The 20659-nt window shown below is 48.1% G+C and overlaps 1 protein-coding gene across 1 annotated transcript; it reads left to right on the top strand.

The window, feature by feature from the left end:
• Nucleotides 1-3769: 3769 nt before the first annotated feature.
• On the top strand, nt 3770-20536 carry LOC106593443 (fructose-1,6-bisphosphatase 1). The gene is made up of 7 exons (XM_082961590.1): nt 3770-4066; nt 8868-9030; nt 9944-10036; nt 11839-11979; nt 12159-12296; nt 16822-16941; nt 19584-20536. The coding sequence occupies exons 1-7, from the start codon at nt 3897-3899 to the stop codon at nt 19782-19784; spliced, it is 1026 nt and encodes a 341-aa protein (XP_082817716.1). The 5' UTR covers nt 3770-3896; the 3' UTR covers nt 19785-20536.
• The last annotated feature ends 123 nt before the right edge of the window (nt 20537-20659 follow it).

Raw genomic sequence — 20659 nt, 5'->3', positions numbered from 1 at the left:
TCTCTGGCCGGCTCTTACAGAGTCTGGGCCCCTCAGGTTCTCTGGCAGGATCTTCCAGAGTCTGGGCCCCTCAGGTTCTCTGGCAGGCTCTTACAGAGTGTGGGCCCCTCAGGTTCTCTGGCAGGCTCTTACAGAGTCTGGGCCAGTCAGATTCTCTGGCAGGCTCTTCCAGAGTCTGGGCCCCTCAGGTTCTCTGGCCGGCTCTTACAGAGTCTGGGCCCCTCAGGTTCTCTGGCAGGATCTTCCAGAGTCTGGGCCCCTCAGGTTCTCTGGCAGGCTCTTACAGAGTGTGGGCCCCTCAGGTTCTCTGGCAGGCTCTTACAGAGTCTGGGCCAGTCAGATTCTCTGGCAGGCTCTTCCAGAGTCTGGGCCCCTCAGGTTCTCTGGCAGGCTCTTCCAGAGTCTGGGCCCCTCAGGTTCTCTGGCAGGCTCTTCCAGAGTCTGGGCCCCTCAGGTTCTCTGGCAGGCTCTTCCAGAGTCTGGGCCCCTCAGGTTCTCTGGCAGGCTCTTCCAGTATGATATAAAATGCTAACCTCCCTTGTTATTGTAATGGTGAGAGGTTAGCATGTCTTGGGGGTATGATATAAAATGCTAACCTCCCCTGTTGTTGTAATGGTGAGAGGTTAGCATGTCTTGGGGGTATGATATAAAATGCTAACCTCCCCTGTTATTGTAATGGTGAGAGGTTAGCATGTCTTGGGGGTATGATATAAAATGCTAACCTCCCCTGTTATTGTAATGGTGAGAGGTTAGCATGTCTTGGGGGTATGATATATAACACTAACCTCCGCTGATATTGTAATGGTGAGAGGTTAGCATGTCTTGGGGGTATGATATAAAATGCTAACCTCCCCTGTTATTGTAATGGTTAGAGGTTAGCATGTCTTGGGGGTATGATATAAAATGCTAACCTCCCATGTTATTGTAATGGTGAGAGATTAACATGTCTTGGGGGTATGATATAAAATGCTAACCTCCCTTGTTATTGTAATGGTGAGAGGTTAGCATGTCTTGGGTGTATGATTTAAAATACTAACCTCCCCTGTTATTGGAATGGTGAGAGGTTAGCATGTCTTGGGGGTATGATATAAAATGCTAACATCCACTGTTATTGTAATGGTTAGAAGTTAGCATGTCTTGGGGGTATGATATAAAATGCTAACATCCCCTGTTATTGTAATGGTTAGAGGTTAGCATGTCTTGGGGGTATGATATAAAATGCTAACCTCCCCTGTTATTGTAATGGTGAGAGGTTAGCATGTCTTGGGGTTATGATATAAAATGCTAACCTCCCCTGTTATTGTAATGGTGAGGGGTTAGCATGTCTTGGGGGTATGATATAAAATGCTAACCTCCCCTGTTATTGTAATGGTGAGGGGTTAGCATGTCTTGGGGGTATGATATAAAATGCTAACCTCCCCTGTTATTGTAATGGTGAGGGGTTAGCATGTCTTGGGGGTATGATATAAAATGCTAACATCCACTGTTATTGTAATGGTTAGAAGTTAGCATGTCTTGGGGGTATGATATAAAATGCTAACATCCCCTGTTATTGTAATGGTTAGAGGTTAGCATGTCTTGGGGGTATGATATAAAATGCTAACCTCCCCTGTTATTGTAATGGTGAGAGGTTAGCATGTCTTGGGGGTATGATATAAAATGCTAACATCCCCTGTTATTGTAATGGTTAGAGGTTAGCATGTCTTGGGGGTATGATATAAAATGCTAACCTTCCCTGTTATTGTAATGATGAGAGGTTAGCATGTCTTGGAGGTATGAAATTTGTGCATCTGTAACTTTTTCACTCACTATTGTTCACGATTCATTCATGACAGATCCTTAGTGTGGACACCAAGGAACTTGAAACTCTCGACCCGCTCCACTACAGCCCCGTCGATGTGAATGGGGGCCTGTTCGGCCTGCCTTTTCCTGTAGTCCACGATCAGCTCCTTTGTCTTGCTCCGATTGAGGGAGAGATTGTTGTCCTGGCACCACACAGCCAGTTCTCTGACCTCCTCCCTAAAAGCTGTCCCATCGTTGTCGGTGATCAGGCCTACCACTGTTGTGTCGTCAGCAAACTTAATGATGGTGTTGGAGTCGTGCTTGGCCACATAGTCATGGGTGAACAAGAAGTACAGAAGGAGACTAAGCTGGCACCCCTGAGGGGCCCCAGTGTTGAGGATCAGCATGACAGATGTGTTGTTACCTACCCTCACCACCTGGGGGCGGCCCGTCAGGAAGTCCAGGATCCAGTTACAGAGGGAGGTGTTTAGTCCCAGGGTCCTTAGCTTAGTGATGAGCTTTGAGGGCACTATGGTGTTGAACACTGAGCTGTAGTCAATGAAAAGCATTCTCACGTAGGTGTTCCTTTGTCCAGGTGGGAAAGGGCAGTGTCGAGTGCAATTTAGATTGCGTCATCTGTGGATTTTCTGGGGCGGTATTCAAATTGGAGTGGGTCCAGGATTTCCATGAGTTTTGCAAAATGTGTATAATCTCCAGTTTAACAATATAGTGAGTTAGGCCTATAATAGTTTAATACAATATATATGCAAAAGTATGTGGACACCCCCTTCAAATTAGTGGTTTGGCTATTTCAGCCACACCCGTTGGTGACAGGCATATAAAATCGAGCACATAGCCATGCAATCTCCATAGACAAACATTGGCAGTAGAATGGCCTTACTGAAGAGCTCAGTGACTTTCAATGTGACACCGTCCTAGGATGCCACCTTTCCAACAAGTTAGTTTGTCAAATTTCTGCCCTGCTAGAAATGTCCCAGTCAACTGTAAGTGATGTTATTGTGAAGTGGAAACGTCTAGGAGCAACAACGGCTCAGCCGCGAAGTGGTAGGCCACACAAGCTCACAGAACGGGACCACCGAGTGCTGAAGCGCATAAAACTCATCTGTCCTCGGTTGCAACACTCACTACTGAGTTCCAAACGGACACTGGAAGCAACGTCAGCACAATAACTGTTCGTCGGGAGCTTCATGAAATGGGTTTCCATGGCAGAGCAGCCACACACAAGCCTAAGATCACCATGCGTAATGCCAAGCATCGTCTGGAGTGGTGTAAAGTTCGCTGCCATTGGACTCTGGAGCAGTGGAAACGTGTTCTCTGGAGTGATGAATCACGCTTCACCATCTGGCAGTCTGACGGACTAATCTGGGTTTGGCGGATGCCAGGAGAACGCTACCTGCCCCAATGCATAGTGCCAACTGTAAAGTTTGGTGGAGGAGGAATAATGGTCTAGGCCCCTTAGTTCCAGTGAAGGGACATCTTAACACTACGTTATACAATGACATTCTAGATGATTCTGTGCTTCCAACTTTGTGACAAAGCGCGCACACTGCATTCACTCAGCTTCAACTTGATTTCAGGCATGAGAGAGTCTATTATTTACCCTCCCGTTCTAGCTACAGTGTCAGTTCAGTCCATTGTTGGTTACAGACGGCATTGTCCCCTACAAAGGACGCTGTGTTTTCCACCGAGAAGGTGCATGTGATGCAGGAACCCCTCTTTATACTTCTATAGGTCATTTATTTTTCCAGTGGGAGGGGGGGTTCAGTAGGTGGCGGTAATGCACCATAGTGTTAGATGCCAACCACGATAAACCCCACAGAAGAAGAAGAAGCCTACTGCTTTTGCCCGTTTATGTCACGGGCCATAGACCGGTGCCGCACGGCTCAGCATAATCGAATTACCCATTGTTTCCACCCGGTCGGCCACTCCTCTTTCCCTGTGCGCTTTCACTTCGGATTGGCTGTCCTGTCTTCACCACCCTCTCTCATCTCCAAGTTCCGTGTTAACAGTCAGGTATTTAATTGTTTGATTTTGTAGTTAACATTTTCATTCAGGACTCTTCTGGCCCGACGCTCTCTACGATCTTTGCAGTCATGTCTGACCGAGGCTCTTTTGATACCAACGTGGTGACTTTAACCCGGTTTGTGCTGGAGGAAGGGAGGAAAGCCAAGGGAACAGGGGAGCTCACTACCCTGCTCAACTCGATGTGCACGGCCGTCAAAGCCATCTCCACAGCGGTGAGGAAAGCTGGCATCGCCAACCTGTAAGTAATTCTCATCACAGTTAGCAAGCATGCTTTCTAACAAAATAGGACATGTCTGTCTCTCATTGGAGAGAGAGAGACGGAGACCGAGAAAGTTTGTTGTTCAACAAGTCATTGTACAAGTAGCACTTTGTTTACAGATGTATCAGTAGGCTGATGTCTTAGTTTTTACCCAATTTACACACTGAATGGAGTTTCAGATGCAACATATCCACGTAAGGAGGTTGGTGGCACCTTTAAATTGGGCTGGTGGGATTGGCTGGAACAGAATCAGTTGAATGACAGACAGACAGACCGCCATTCAAGTTGAAATACCTATTCAAATTGAAGTTGAAATACCTATTCAAATTGAAGTTGAAATACCTATTCAAATTGAAGTTGAACCAATTGCACTTTATGGCAGCGAGGTGTGGGGTCCACTAGCAAAACAAGATTTCACCCAATGGGACAAACACCCCATTGAAACCCTGCATGCAGAGTTCTGTAAGATTCTCCTACATGTCCAGAGGAAAACTACAATCAATGTATGCAGGGCAGAATTAGGCCAATATCCACTAATTATAAAACAAAAAAAAGAGCAATTATTTTGGAAACATCTCGAATACAGTGACCCCCTCTCATATCATTACCAAGCCCTGCAATGCCAAGAGCTGAGCAAAGAAAAGAGTCCCCTCATCCAGCTGGGGCTGAGTTCACAAACCTGTTCTTCTAACACACTGAAGCCTCAGGACCCTCATCCAGCTGGTCCGAGGGGCTGAGTTCACTAACCTGTTCTACTAACACACTGAAGCCTCAGGACCCTCATCCAGCTGGTCCGAGGGGCTGAGTTCACTAACCTGTTCTACTAACACACTGAAGCCTCAGGACCAGAACATCCAATCAATCAGAATGAACTAAATTACAACCCAGTCAAAACAAAACTACATTACTTATTGGGAAGCACAAAGCAAAATGCAGTGCTATCTGGCCCTAAATCGACAGTACACTGTGGCAAACTATTTGACCATGGTTACTGATCAAAACCTTGACATAGTACAGGCTCAGTGAGCACAGCCTTGCTATTGAGAAGACACAGGAAAACCTGGCTCCCTGTAGAGGAAAGGCTGTGCAACCACTGCACAACAGCAGAACCTGAGACGGAGCTGCATTTCCTGACAAAATGTCAAAAATATATAACAATTTGAGTGTCATTTCCCCAAATTTGAAACCCTTCTTCAAGGTTTCAAAGACCTCTCTGATGAGGATAGGCTACCCGTCCTGTTGGGGGAGGAAGCAGAGAGCTGTGGGTTGGCAGCGCACTACATTGCTGCCTGCCATAAGATGAGGGACAGTGTCTGACAGTCCAATCAACCTGCACATGTCCTCTATGCTTATTGTTATTGTTGAATGTGTTGGTTATTTTGACCCTTGGTTATTGTTGTTACTGTTGTCCCGTTGACAAGTTTGATTCTTATTATTTTTATATTGTAAATATCCAAAGTAAGCTTTGGCAATATGTACATTGTTACGTCATAATAAAGCGAGTTGAATGGTATGATTTCATTCGCTCCGTTATAATGAACCATTCTCCCCTCAGCAGAGGGTTTTGACCAATCATAATCACTCAGCAGAGGGTAGCCTAGGCCCTACTAGGCTATTTGACCAATCATAATCACTCAGCATAGGAAAGGTAGGTAGCTGTATTTTATGTAACTTCACATTCCGTTTTGATGTGGTGTTTTTTTTAGTTTTATTTAACCTTTATTTAACTAGGCAAGTCATTATTTTTTACAATGACAGACTACCAAAAGGCCTCCTGCGGGGATGGGATTAAAAAATAACAAATATATATAAATATAGGACAAAACACACATCACGACAAGAGACCTAAGACGGCAACACTGCATGTCAGCTACACAACAACATTATTGGGCCCAGACAACAGCACAAAGGTCAAGAAGGTAGAGACAACAATGCATCACGCAAAGCAGCCACAACTGTCAGTAAGAGAGTCCATGATTGAGTCTTTGAATGAAGAGATGGAGATAAAACTGTCCAGTTTCAGTGTTTGTTGCAGCTCGTTCTAGTCACTAGCTGCAGCGAACTGAAAAGACAAGCGACCCAGGGATGTGTGTGCTTTGGGGACCTTTAACAGAATGTGACTGGCAGACAACGGGTGTTGTATGTGGAGGATGAGGGCTGCAGTACATATCTCAGATAGGTGGGAGAGAGGCCTAAGAGGGTTTTATAAATAAGCATCAACCAGTGGGTCTTGCGACAGGTATACAGAGATGACCAGTTTACAGAGGAGTATAGAGTGCAGTGATGTGTCCTATAAGGAACATTGGTGGCAAATCTGATGTCCGAATGGTAAAGAACATCTAGCCACTCGAGAGCACCCTTACCTGCTGATCTATAAATTATGTCTTCGTAATCTAGCATGGGTAGGATGGTCATCTGAATCAGGGTTAGTTTGGCAGCTGGGGTGAAAGAGGAGCGATTACGATAGAGGAAACCAAGTCTAGATTTAACCTTAGGCTGCAGCTTTGATATGTGCTGAGAGAAGGACGGTGTTTTTGGTATACACAATCGCACTGACTTCCTCATTTCAAAATTGCAGTATCACACTTGCTTGGCACATATATCTTTACATGTGGTAATGTGGAGTTGTTTTTGTGAAAGAGCGTTGGTCAACTCAAACCACCACATCCATCAACAGACAGGACTAATCTGTCTCTCTCGTTAGAGAGACGTACATATGAAGTCGGAAGTTTACATACACCTTAGCCGTCTCTTGTTCGCTCCTATGGCCTATTTATTGCCTGCCTCCTCATGCCTTTTGCACACACTGTATATAGACTTTCTTTTTTTCCCTACTGTGTCATTGACTTGTTTATTGTGTTATTGGCTTGTTTATTGTTTACTCCATGTGTAACACTGTTGTTGTCTGGGACACACTGCTTTGCTTTATCTTGGCCAGGTAGCAGTTGTAAATGAGAACTTGTTCTCAACTGGCCTACCTGGTTAAATAAAAAAATAATTTAAAAAATAAAAAGAGACCTACAGTAGAAGTGGGAAGTTTACATACACCTTAGCCAAACACATTTAAACTCAGTTTTTCACAATTCCTGACATTTAATCCTAGTAAAAATTCCCTGTCTTAGGTCAGTTAGGATCACCACTTTATTTTAAGAATGTGAAATGTCAGAATAATAGTAGAGATTTATTTCAGCTTTTATTTCTTTCATCACATTCCCAGTGGGTCAGAGGTTTACATAATAATTGAGTGTATTTGGTAGCATTGCCTTTAAATTGTTTAACTTGGGTTAAACGTTTCCGGTAGCCTTCCACAAGCTTCCCATAATAATTTGGGTGAATTTTGGCCCATTCCTCCTGAAAGAGCTGGTGTAACTGAGTCAGGTTTGTAGGCCTATCTACACACAACACACCATAATGACAAAGCAAAAACAGATTTTTATATTTTTATTTATATACATTTATGAAAAGCGTTTTTGCTTTGTCATTATGGTGTGTTGTGTGTAGATAGTTTCAAACCTTGCTGAGGAAAAACTATTATGTTTTAGTCAAACATCTGTTTGTGCTTGTTGCTGTCAATTTGCAGTCTACAAATGAGTTGTAATTCCGTTCCGGCTCCCCGACCATCCGGCTCCCCGACCATCCGCTCCCAAGCTGAATCTAGTCGATGATCCCTGGGATACAGCTTAGAATGAAATGTAGTCGTGGTGCTGGGGTGGCGTTGGCATGCACCTTAAAGGGGGTGCTGGGGTGGCGTTGGCATGCACCTTAAAGGGGGTGCTGGGGTGGCGTTGGCATGCACCTTAAAGGGGGTGCTGGGGTGGCGTTTGCATGCACCTTAAAGGGGGTGCTGGGGTGGCGTTGGCATGCACCTTAAAGCCAGACTCGGTAAGAGACACATAGAAGTAGTGTAAACGGGGGGGCTAGACGTAAAAGGGGGGGTAGATGTTTGTTTATTTCATCACCCTCTGTCTCCTCTCTCCCACCTGCTAGTAGGTAGCAGTTCTGTCTCCTCTCTCTCTCTCCCGCCTGACGGCTGTTTAGTAGGTAGCGGTTCTGTCTCCTCTCTCTCTCTCCCGCCTGACGGCTGGTTAGTAGGTAGCGGTTCTGTCTCCTCTCTCTCTCTCTCTCCCGCCTGACGGCTGGTTAGTAGGTAGCGGTTCTGTCTCCTCTCTCCCGCCTGACGGCTGGTTAGTAGGTAGCGGTTCTGTCTCCTCTCTCCCGCCTGACGGCTGGTTAGTAGGTAGCGGTTCTGTCTCCTCTCTCTCTCTCTCCCGCCTGACGGCTGGTTAGTAGGTAGCGGTTCTGTCTCCCTCTCTCTCCGCCTGACGGCTGGTTAGTAGGTAGCGGTTCTGTCTCCTCTCTCTCTCCCGCCTGACGGCTGGTTAGTAGGTAGCGGTTCTGTCTCCTCTCTCCCGCCTGACGGCTGGTTAGTAGGTAGCGGTTCTGTCTCCTCTCTCTCCCTCCCGCCTGACGGCTGGTTAGTAGGTGGCGGTTCTGTCTCCTCTCTCTCTCTCTCTCCCGCCTGACGGCTGGTTAGTAGGTAGCGGTTCTGTCTCCTCTCTCTCTCTCTCCCGCCTGACGGTTGGTTAGTAGGTAGCGGTTCTGTCTCCTCTCTCTCTCTCTCTCTCTCTCCCGCCTGACGGCTGGTTAGTAGGTGGCGGTTCTGTCTCCTCTCTCTCTCTCTCTCCCGCCTGACGGCTGGTTAGTAGGTGGCGGTTCTGTCTCATCTCTCATAGCGGGCAGCACCAATGAGATGGGTACTAACTGCGTCTCCTCTCCCCAGGTATGGCATAGCAGGCAGCACCAATGTCACGGGGGACCAGGTGAAGAAGCTGGACATCCTGTCTAACAACCTGGTGATCAACATGATCAAATCCTCCTTCACATCCTGTGTCCTGGTATCAGAGGAGGACGATACCGCCATCATAGTAGAACCAGACAGACAGGTAACTAACGCTGTTGTCCTGGTATCAGAGGAGAACGATACCACCATCATAGTAGAACCAGACAGACAGGTAACTAACGCTGTTGTCCTGGTATCAGAGGAGGACGATACCGCCATCATAGTAGAACCAGACAGACAGGTAACTAACGCTGTTGTCCTGGTATCAGAGGAGAACGATACCACCATCATAGTAGAACCAGACAGACAGGTAACTAACGCTGTTGTCCTGGTATCAGAGGAGAACGATACCACCACCATCATAGTAGAACCAGACAGACAGGTAACTAACGCTGTTGTCCTGGTGTCAGAGGAGAACGATACCACCACCATCATAGTAGAACCAGACAGACAGGTAACTAACGCTGTTGTCCTGGTGTCAGAGGAGAACGATACCACCACCATCATAGTAGAACCAGACAGACGGGTAACTAACGCTGTTGTCCTGGTGTCAGGAGAACGATACCGCCATCATAGTAGAACCAGACACAGGTAACTAACGCTGTTGTCCTGGTATCAGAGGAGAACGATACCACCATCATAGTAGAACCAGACAGACAGGTAACTAACGCTGTTGTCCTGGTGTCAGAGGAGAACGATACCACCATCATAGTAGAACCAGACAGACAGGTAACTAACGCTGTTGTCCTGGTGTCAGAGGAACGATAGTAAAACCAGACGGTTAGTTTTTGGACCAAAAGTTATAAAAATTCTGGCAACATTGCTGTTTAGAGCGGGGGGGGGCCAACCCACCAGATAGTCCACATTTTGGTTCTATCCCTGCACTGATGAACATAATACAAATGATGATTTTCCTCTGGTCTCCTCCAGGGTAAATACGTGGTGTGTTTTGACACTCTGGTCTCTCCTCCAGGGTAAATACGTGGTGTGTTTTGATCCTCTGGTCTCTCCTCCAGGGTAAATACGTGGTGTGTTTTGACCCTCTGGATGGCTCCTCTAACATCGACTGCTTGGCTTCCATCGGCACCATCTTCGCCGTCTATAAAAAGGTCTGTTTCATTAGGTTTCTCTACAGGAGCCATGTCTCACGTTGTTTTTAACCAAACAGAAGGTGAAGCCAGTGGTCAGTGTGTTTGACCAGGCTGGATATACGTGTGTGTGTGTGTGTGTGTGTGTGTGTGTGTGTGTGTGTGTGTGTTCTATAAAGTGCTTCATTGAGACCTAATGTATTTAGCTTATACAGTGGCAAGAAAAAGTATGTGAACCCTTTGGAATTACCTGGATTTCTGCTTACAATTTGATCTGATTTTCATCTAAGTCACAACAATAGACAAACAGTGTGCTTAAACTAATAACACAGAAATTATTATACAACATTTAATCATTGTGTAGGTTGGAAAAAGTATGTGAATCCCTAGGCTAATGACTTCTCCAAAAGCTAATTGGAGTACGGAGTCAGCTAACCTGGAGTCCAATCAATGAGACGGGATTGGAGATGTTGGTTAGAGCTGCCTTGCCCTATAAAAAAACACTCACAAAATTTGAGTTTACTATTCACAAGAAGCGTTGCCTGATGTGAACCATGCCTCGAACAAAAGAGATCTCAGAAGACCTAAGCTTAAGAATTGTTGACCTGCATAAAGCTGCAAAGGGTTATAAAAGTATCTCTAAAAGCCTTGATGTTCATCAGTCCACGGTAAGACAGATTGTCTATAAATGGAGAAAGTTCAGCACTGTTGCTACTCTCCCTAGGAGTGGCCGTCCTGCAAAGATGACTGCAAGAGCACAGCGCAGAATGCTCAATGAGGTTAAGAAGAATCCTAAAGTGTCAGCTAAAGACTTACAGAAATCTCTGGAACATGCTAACATCTCTGTTGACGAGTCTACGATACGTAAAACACTAAACAAGAATGGTGTTCATGGGAGGACACCACGGAAGAAGCCACTGCTGTCCAAATAAAACATTGCTGCACGTCTGAAGTTTGCAAAAGAGCATCTGGATGTTCCACAGCGCTACTGGCAAAATATTATGTGGACAGATGAAACTACAGTTGAGTTGTTTGGAAGGAAAACAACACTGTGTGGAGAAAAAAAGGCACAGCACACCAGCATCAAAACCTCATCCCAACTGTAAAGTATGTTGGAGGGAGCATCATGGTTTGGGGCTGCTTTGCTGCCTCAGGGCCTGGACAGCTTGCTATCATCGAAGGAAAAATGAATTCCCAAGTTTATCAAGACTTTTTGCAGGAGAATATAAGGCTATCTGTCCGCCAATTGAAGCTCAACAGAAGTTGGGTGATGCAACAGGACAACGACCCAAAACACAGAAGTAAATCAACAACAGAATGGCTTCAACAGATGAAAATACGCCTTCTGGAGTGGCCCAGTCAGAGTCCTGACCTCAACCTGATTGAGATGCTGTGGCATGACCTCAAGAGACCGGTTCACACCAGACATCCCAAGAATATTGTTGAACTGAAACAGTTTTGTAAAGAGGAATGGTCCAAAATTCCTCCTGACCGTTGTGCAGGTCTGATCTTCAACTACAGAAAACGTTTGGTTGAGGTTATTGCTGCTAAAGGAGGGTCAACCAGTTATTAAATCCAAGGGTTCACATAGTTTTCCCACCCTGCACTGTGAATGTTTACACGGTGTGTTCAATAAAGACATGAATACTTATAATTGTTTGTTAATAGTTTTAGCAGACTGTGTTTGTCTATTGTTGTGACCTAGATGAAGATCAGATCACATTTTAGGACCAATTGATGCAGAAATCCAGGTATTTCTTACCACTGTATATGCATTTTTTAATGATCAAATCAATCAACCAATCGTCCGGTGTGTCTTCCAGACGACAGAGGATGACCCGTGTGAGAACGACGCGCTGCAGCCCGGTAGGAACATCGTTGCCGCCGGATACGCTCTTTATGGCAGCGCCACCATGATGGTACTGTCCACTGGGCAGGGAGTGAACTGCTTCATGTTGGACCCGGTCAGTACACACCCATTACCGGGCAGAAAGTCAAATATTGCTTGGCCCCTTGAGCACCGTCCTCTACCCACATCACTGCAGCTGTTAGAACCTCTTACTGGAGATTTCATTCATGTTTATGTATCCAGCCGTCGGTCCGGTGATACGCTCATTCATGTTTATGTATCTCTCTCTGTCAGGCCATAGGTGAGTTCATTCTGGTGGACAGAGATCTGAAGATCAAACCGAAAGGAAATATCTACAGTCTGAATGAAGGATACGCCAAATACTTTGACCCCGCTGTCACGGAGTACCTACAAAAGAAGAAGTTCCCCCAGGTACACGCACACAAAGTAGTTCCCCCCCCCCCCCCTCGAGGTACGCGCACACAAAGTAGTTCCCCCCCCCCCCCCGAGGTACGGGCACACAAAGTAGTTTCCCCCCCGAGGTACGGGCACACAAAGTAGTTTCCCCCCCGAGGTACGGGCACACAAAGTAGTTTCCCCCCCCGAGGTACGGGCACACAAAGTAGTTTCCCCCCCCGAGGTACGCACACACAAAGTAGTTTCCCCCCCCCCCGAGGTACGCACACACAAAGTAGTTTCCCCCCCCCCCCCGAGGTACGCGCACACAAAGTAGTTTCCCCCCCCGAGGTACGCGCACACAAAGTAGTTTCCCCCCCGAGGTACGCACACACAAAGTAGTTCCCCCCCCCCCCCCCCCCCCTCGAGGTACGCACACACAAAGTAGTCCCCCCCCCCCCCCCCCGAGGTACGCGCACACAAAGTAGTTCCCCCCCCCCCCCCGAGGTACGCGCACACAAAGTAGTCCCCCCCCCGAGGTACGCGCACACAAAGTAGTTTCCCCCCCCCCCCGAGGTACGCGCACACAAAGTAGTTTCCCCCCCCCCCCCCCCGAGGTACGCGCACACAAAGTAGTTTCCCCCCCCGAGGTACGCACACACAAAGTAGTTCCCCCCCCCCCCCCCGAGGTACGCGCACACAAAGTAGTTTCCCCCCCCCGAGGTACGCGCACACAAAGTAGTCCCCCCCCCCCCGAGGTACGCGCACACAAAGTAGTCCCCCCCCCCCCCCCCCCCGAGGTACGCGCACACAAAGTAGTTCCCCCCCCCACCCGAGGTACGCGCACACAAAGTAGTTCTCCCCCCCCCCCCCGAGGTACGCGCACACAAAGTAGTTTCCCCCCCCCCCGAGGTACGCGCACACAAAGTACTTTCCCCCCCGAGGTACGCACACACAAAGTAGTTCCCCCCCCCCCCCCCCCCGAGGTACGCGCACACAAAGTAGTTTCCCCCCCCCCGAGGTACACGCACACAAAGTAGTTCCCCCCCCCCCCCCCCCGAGGTACGCACACACAAAGTAGTTCCCCCCCCCCCCCCCGAGGTACGCGCACACAAAGTAGTTCCCCCCCCCCCCCCCCGAGGTACGCGCACACAAAGTAGTTCCCCCCCCCCCCCCCCGAGGTACGCGCACACAAAGTAGTTCCCCCCCCCCCCCGAGGTACGCGCACACAAAGTAGTCCCCCCCCGAGGTACGCGCACACAAAGTAGTCCCCCCCCCGAGGTACGCGCACACAAAGTAGTCCCCCACCCCCCCCGAGGTACGCGCGCACAAAGTAGTTGCCCCCCCGAGGTACGCGCACACAAAGTAGTTCCTTACTTGAGATTATTTTCTCATAAACATCTAATACTGGCGGTATACAGAACAGCTACAATGGTGAAATTTACATTTACATTTAAGTCATTTAGCAGACGCTCTTATCCAGAGCGACTTACAAATTGGTGCATTCACCTTATGATATCCAGTGGAACGACCACTTTACAATAGTGCATCTAAATCTTTTAAGGGGGGGGGGGGGTGGGGTTAGAAGGATTACTTTATCCTATCCTAGGTATTCCTTAAAGAGGTGGGGTTTCAGGTGTCTCCGGAAGGTGGTGATTGACTCCGCTGTCCTGGCGTCGTGAGGGAGCTTGTTCCACCATTGGGGTGCCAGAGCAGCGAACAGTTTTGACTGGGCTGAGCGGGAACTGTGCTTCCTCAGAGGTAGGGGGGCCAGCAGGCCAGAGGTGGATGAATGCAGTGCTCTTGTTTGGGTGTAGGGCCTGATCAGAGCCTGAAGGTATGGAGGTGCCGTTCCCTTCACAGCTCCGTAGGCAATCACCATGGTCTTGTAGCGGATGCGAGCTTAAACTGGAAGCCAGTGGAGAGAGCGGAGGAGCGGGGTGACGTGAGAGAAGTTGGGAAGGTTGAATACCAGACGGGCTGCGGCGTTCTGGATAAGTTGTAGGGGTTTAATGGCACAGGCAGGGAGCCCAGCCAACAGCGAGTTGCAGTAATCTAGACGGGAGATGACAAGTGCCTGGATTAGGACCTGCGCCGCTTCCTGTGTGAGGCAGGGTCGTACTCTGCGAATGTTGTAGAGCATGAACCTACAGGATCGGGTCACCGCCTTGATGTTAGTGGAGAACGACAGGGTGTTGTCCAGGATCACGCCAAGGTTCTTAGCACTCTGGGAGGAGGACACAATGGAGTTGTCAACCGTGATGGCGAGATCATGGAATGGGCAGTCCTTCCCCGGGAGGAAGAGCAGCTCAGCTTGAGGTGGTGATCCGTCATCCACACTGATATGTCTGACAGACATGCAGAGATGCGATTCGCCGCCTGGTTATCAGAAGGGGGAAAGGAGAAGATTAATTGTGTGTCGTCTGCATAGCAATGATAGGAGAGACCATGTGAGGATATGACAGAGCCAAGTGACTTGGTGTATAGCGAGAATAGGAGAGGGCCTAAAACAGAGCCCTGGGGGACACCAGTGGTGAGAGCGCATGGTGCGGAGACAGATTCTCGCCACGCCACCTGGTAGGAGCGACCTGTCAGGTAGAACGCAATCCAAGCATGGGCCGCGCCGGAGATGCCCAACTCGGAGAGGGTGGAGAGGAGGATCTGATGGTTCACAGTATCAAAGGCAGCAGATAGGTCTAGAAGGATGAGAGCAGAGGAGAGGGAGTTAGCTTTAGCAGTGCGGAGAGCCTCCGTGATGCAGAGAAGAGCAGTCTCAGTTGAATGCCCAGTCTTGAAACCTTACTGATTAGGATCAAGAAGGTCATTCTGAGAGAGATAGCAGGAGAGCTGGCCAAGGACGGCACGTTCAAGAGTTTTGGAGAGAAAAGAAAGAAGGGATACTGGTCTGTAGTTGTTGACATCGGAGGGATCGATTGTAGGTTTTTTCAGAAGGGGTGCAACTCTCGCTCTCTTGAAGAAGGAAGGGACGTAGCCAGCGGTCAAGGATGAGTTGATGAGCGAGGTGAGGTAGGGGAGAAGGTCTCCGGAAATGGTCTGGAGAAGAGAGGGGATAGGGTCAAGTGGGCAGGTTGTTGGGCGGCCGGCCGTCACAAGACGCGAGGGGAGAAAGAGGTCAAAGCACAGGGTAGGGCAGTGTGAGCAGGACCAGCGGTGTCGTTTGACTTAGCAAACGAGGATCGGATATCGTCAACCTTTTCAAAATGGTTGACGAAGTCATCCGGGGAGGGGGAGGAGGATTCAGGAGGGAGGAGAAGGTAGCAGAGCTTCCTAGGGTTAGAGGCAGATGCTTGGAATTTAGAGTGGTAGAAAGTGGCTTTAGCAGCAGAGACAGAAGAGGAGAATGTAGAGAGGAGGGAGTGAAAGGATGCCAGGTCCGCAGGGAGGCGAGTTTTCCTCCATTTCCGCTCGGCTGCCCAGAGCCCTGTTCTGTGAGCTCGTAGTGAGTCGTCGAGCCACGGAGCAGGAGGGGAGGACCGAGCCGGCCTGGAGGATAGGGGACAGAGAAAATCAAAGGATGCAGAAAGGGAGGAGAGGAGGGTTGAGGAGGCAGAATCAGGAGATAGGTTGGAGAAGGTTTGAGCAGAGGGAAGAGATGATAGGATGGAAGAGGAGAGAGTAGCGGGAGAGAGAGAGCGAAGGTTGGGACGGCGCAATACCATCCGAGTAGGGGCAGAGTGAGAAGTGTTGGATGAGAGCAAGAGGGAAAAGGATACAAGGTAGTGGTCGGAGATTTGGAGGGGAGTTGCAATGAGATTAGTGGAAGAACAGCATCTAGTAAAGATGAGGTCAAGCGTATTGCCTGCCTTGTGAGTAGGGGGGGAAGGTGAGAGGTTGAGGTCAAAAGAGGAGAGGAGTGGAAAGAAGGAGGCAGAGAGGAATGAGTCAAAGGTAGACGTGGGGAGGTTAAAGTCACCCAGAACTGTGAGAGGTGAGCCATCCTCAGGAAAGGAACTTATCAAGGCGTCAAGCTCATTGATGAACTCTCCAAGGGAACCTGGAGGGCGATAAATGATAAGGATGTTAAGCTTGAAAGGGCTGGTAACTGTGACAGCATGGAATTCAAATGAGGAGATAGACAGATGGGTCAGGGGAGAAAGAGAGAATGTCCACTTGGGAGAGATGAGGATTCCAGTGCCACCACCCCGCTGGCTCGATGCTCTAGGGGTATGCGAGAACACGTGGGCAGACGAAGAGAGAGCAGTAGGAGTAGCAGTGTTATCTGTGGTAATCCATGTTTCCGTCAGCGCCAGGAAGTCTAGGGACTGGAGGGTAGCATAGGCTGAGATGAACTCAGCCTTGTTGGCTGCAGACCGGCAGTTCCAGAGGCTGCCGGAGACCTGGAACTCCACGTGGGTCGTGCGCGCTGGGACCACCAGGTTAGAGTGGCAGCGGCCACGCGGTGTGAAGCGTTTGTATGGCCTGTGTAGAGGGGAGAGAACAGGGATAGACAGAAATGAAATGTCCCCCTGTTACAGACAAACTATTTAGACAGTGTAACTGTGTTTGTGGTTCAGGGGCTAACCCTTACTCTGTGTCTCAGGATGGCAGTGCCCCGTACGGTGCCCGCTATGTGGGTTCTATGGTAGCAGACGTCCACAGGACCCTGGTCTACGGAGGAATCTTCCTCTACCCTGCTAACGTCAAGAGCCCCGAGGGAAAGGTGAGCCCTGACCTCTTAACCCTCTCAAGGTCAAGATGTTGCATGTTCTCAGTGTGTTGTGTCTTGGTTAGTTTAGTTTCCTAATGTGGAGGGTCACAATGTGTGTTCATCTCTATTGCTTAAAGCAGAAGAGCTGGAGCTTCTGGGGAAATAGGAAACAGAGCTGGTATTCTACTCTTGGCATGTCACAACAGTGATGTCTTCAGAACAGTGAACTTTGTGTGTAAGGATGTGGTTCTGTTGAATAATATATTTTCCTAATTTATTATTGTCCTTTAACCCTACCACCCTTCCCGTAATTGGAGTAAACTAATGGACAACAATACTTAGGCTTCTACTTCCTGTTTATACAGAACAAAAATATAAAACGCAACATGTAAAGTGTTGGTCCCATGTTTCATGAGCTGAAATAAAAGATCCCAGAAATGTTCCACACTTATTTCTCTCATATTTTGTGGACAAATTTGTTTACATTCGTGTTAGTGAGCATTTCTCCTTTGCCAAGATAATCCATCCACCTAACAGGTGTGGAATTTCAAGAAGCTGATTAAACAGCACGATCATTACACTGGTGCACCTTGTGCTGGGGACAATAAACGGCCACTCTAAAATGTGCAGTTTTGTCACAACGCAATGCCACGGATGTTAAGTTTTGAGGAAGCGTGCAATTGGCATGCTGACTGCAGGAATATCCACCAGAGAAATGAATGTTCATCGCTCTACCATAAGCCGCCTCCAACGTCATTTTAGAGAATTTGGCAGTGTATCCAACCGGCCGCAGACCACGTGTAACCACGCCAGCCCAGGACCTCCGCATCTGGCTTCTTCACGTGCGGGATCATCTGAGACCAGCCACCTGGACAGCTGATTAAACTGAGGAGTATTTCTGTCTGTAATCAAGCCCTTTGTGGGGAAAAACTAGCTCTGAGTTTGGTTGTGCCCAGTCATGTGAAATCCATAGATTAGGGCCTAATGAATGTATTTGATTTCCTTATATGAACTGCAACTCAGTAATATCATTGCATTTTGTGTGTGTACATCTTACGGACACAGTATTTTTTTTTTTTTTTGTCCCATCCTTCAGCTCCATCCAGTCCCATCCTTCAGCTCCCCTCAACCCCTCCCATCTATCTCCTAACACCATCCAGTCCCATCCTTCAGCTCCCCTCAACCCCTCCCATCTCTCTGAACACCATCCAGTCCCATCCTTCAGCTTCCCTCAACCCCTCCCATCTATCTCTGAACACCATCCAGTCCCATCCTTCAGCTCTATCCAACCCCTCCCATCTATCTCTGAACACCATCCAGTCCCATCCTTCAGCTCTATCCAACCCCTCCCATCTATCTCTGAACACCATCCAGTCTCATCCTTCAGCTCCCCTCAACCCCTCCCATCTCTCTGAACACCATCCAGTCCCATCCTTCAGCTTCCCTCAACCCCTCCCATCTATCTCTGAACACCATCCAGTCCCATCCTTCAGCTTCCCTCAACCCCTCCCATCTATCTCTGAACACCATCCAGTCCCATCCTTCAGCTCTATCCAACCCCTCCCATCTATCTCTGAACACCATCCAGTCCCATCCTTCAGCTCTATCCAACCCCTCCCATCTATCTCTGAACACCATCCAGTCCCATCCTTCAGCTCTATCCAACCCCTCCCATCTATCTCTGAACACCATCCAGTCCCATCCTTCAGCTCTATCCAACCCCTCCCATCTATCTCTGAACACCATCCAGTCCCATCCTTCAGCTCTATCCAACCCCTCCCATCTATCTCCGAACACCATCCAGTTTGATTTCTAGTTGCCGTATTTTTCCGCTGTACTGTGATATTTCACAAAAGTTGTGAACCTTTCTATTCTCATATTTCATCCAGATTATAAATTTAAGGATGAAAATTTTTACTGAGTATTATTGATCGATTGGACTATGGCTTTTCAAATCACCTAGCAGTGCTGTTTTGGAGAGTTCGCTCCAGGTAAATGTTTCAATTCTTCAGCCATTCCTGAACCTGCGAACCAAAAACAATCCACATGAGGACAGTATGAAATGAAGTGGTTTAATCATTCTCCTCGCAGTGAAATCTACAGAGCTGGAACGGTTGTATCCACAACAATCAGTTGGTTGTATCATCAGTTTAAATGGGAAAAACTACGTTTTGAATCTGGTGTTTTGTGTATCAGTTCATAAACCATGTGGCATGGAATCAGTACATCAAAAATCTCACAACTATTTTGAAACCTGTATGGCACAGCATCACCAATTTTGGTCTTTAATGCAGGGCCAACAGCCTTACGTTCTTCCACTGGCGGTAATGCTGCAATTTTGGATAGAGCAGACATTTCCATCTTTTTTTAAAAATCAATTAGTATATTTTGGTGGATTAAACTGAAATTGCAACAAACTTCCTAGGGCTATGTTTTTAGTGATATTCCCGTGTGTATCAAGAATGGTCCACAACCCAAAGGACATCCAGCCAACTTGACACAACTGTGGGAAGTATTGGAGTCAACATGGGCCAGCATCCCTGTGAAACGCTTTTGACACCTTGACAAATTGAGGTTGTTCTGAGGGGGAAAAACGGGGTGTAACTCAATATTAGGAAGATATTCTGTAATATGAAGTGTTCTCTGTGTTCTAGCTGCGTCTGCTGTATGAGTGCAACCCCATGGCGTTCATCATCGAGCAGGCGGGCGGTATGGCAACCACAGGAAGTCAGAACGTCCTGGACATCCAGCCAATCAACATCCACCAGAGAGTTCCCGTGGTGCTGGGGTCACCAAGTGACGTCAAGGAGTACCTGGATATATACCAAAAACACCAGGCCAACAATGGCAACTAGGGGACCACACACACACCAGGCCAACCATGGCAACTAGGGGACCACACACACACCAGGCCAACCATGGCAACTAGGGGACCAAGCATACAGGTACACACTCCCTCTGTAAAGACCCATTATAAACCAAGAGACCAAAGATCCACACATTCCCCTATTACTTATGAGACTCAACGGGATCAGCATGCTGTTGACCAACGATCATCACCATCAACCACTAGACCAACGACACTCCAACCACGAGACTGTAGACACTCCAACCACGAGACTGTAGACACTCCAACCACGAGACTGTAGACACTCCAACCACGAGACTGTAGACACTCCAACCACGAGACTGTAGACACTCCAACCACGAGACTGTAGACACTCCAACCACGAGACTGTAGACACTCCAACCACGAGACTGTAGACCAAAGGTACACCCTCAAGCCTCACCACCCAGACCAAAGAATAAGTAAACCAAGATAACCACCAACTACTTCCCATCCTGGACCAGGAACTGAAGGGGAACAGACCATTTTCCCCTCATTCCTTCATTGTCATTTATTTTCAAGGAATTTGCAGACAACCTGCAGTACCTTCTCACACTATCGGCCCCCAGACCACATGTCTGGAACCAGTGTGTGAAATGTTACCATATGTCAGACAGACCTAATGTTACCTCTATGCCGTACATAAGATCTGTGCCTTGACACAGATATGGTTTGGGATGATGAAGCATGTAAATAATAAACCTTGGTGGCGCTGTACAACGTTCTGTTTGGCATCTTATTTCACCACATATATACACAACACCAGGGGCACGTTCGGCAGGATGTTAATATGCTTACGTACAACAAACAACTCCCTGACCTATAGAGGATATCAACTCTCTG

Source organism: Salmo salar, chromosome 15 (genome assembly GCF_965601325.2).
Source record: "Salmo salar chromosome 15, fSalSal1, whole genome shotgun sequence".
Taxonomy (NCBI): domain Eukaryota; kingdom Metazoa; phylum Chordata; class Actinopteri; order Salmoniformes; family Salmonidae; genus Salmo; species Salmo salar.
Note: the sequence above shows the minus strand (reverse complement) of the source record. Positions and strands in the feature narration are given on the sequence as shown.

Coding starts and splice junctions, on each gene's coding strand:
- LOC106593443 (XM_082961590.1), top strand. CDS start 3,897: ATGTCTGACCGAGGCTCTTTTGATACCAACGTGGTGACTTTAACCCGG. Junction 11,980..12,158: donor ACTGCTTCATGTTGGACCCG/GTCAGTACACAC, acceptor TCTCTCTGTCAG/GCCATAGGTGAGTTCATTCT. Junction 12,297..16,821: donor AAAAGAAGAAGTTCCCCCAG/GTACACGCACAC, acceptor TCTGTGTCTCAG/GATGGCAGTGCCCCGTACGG.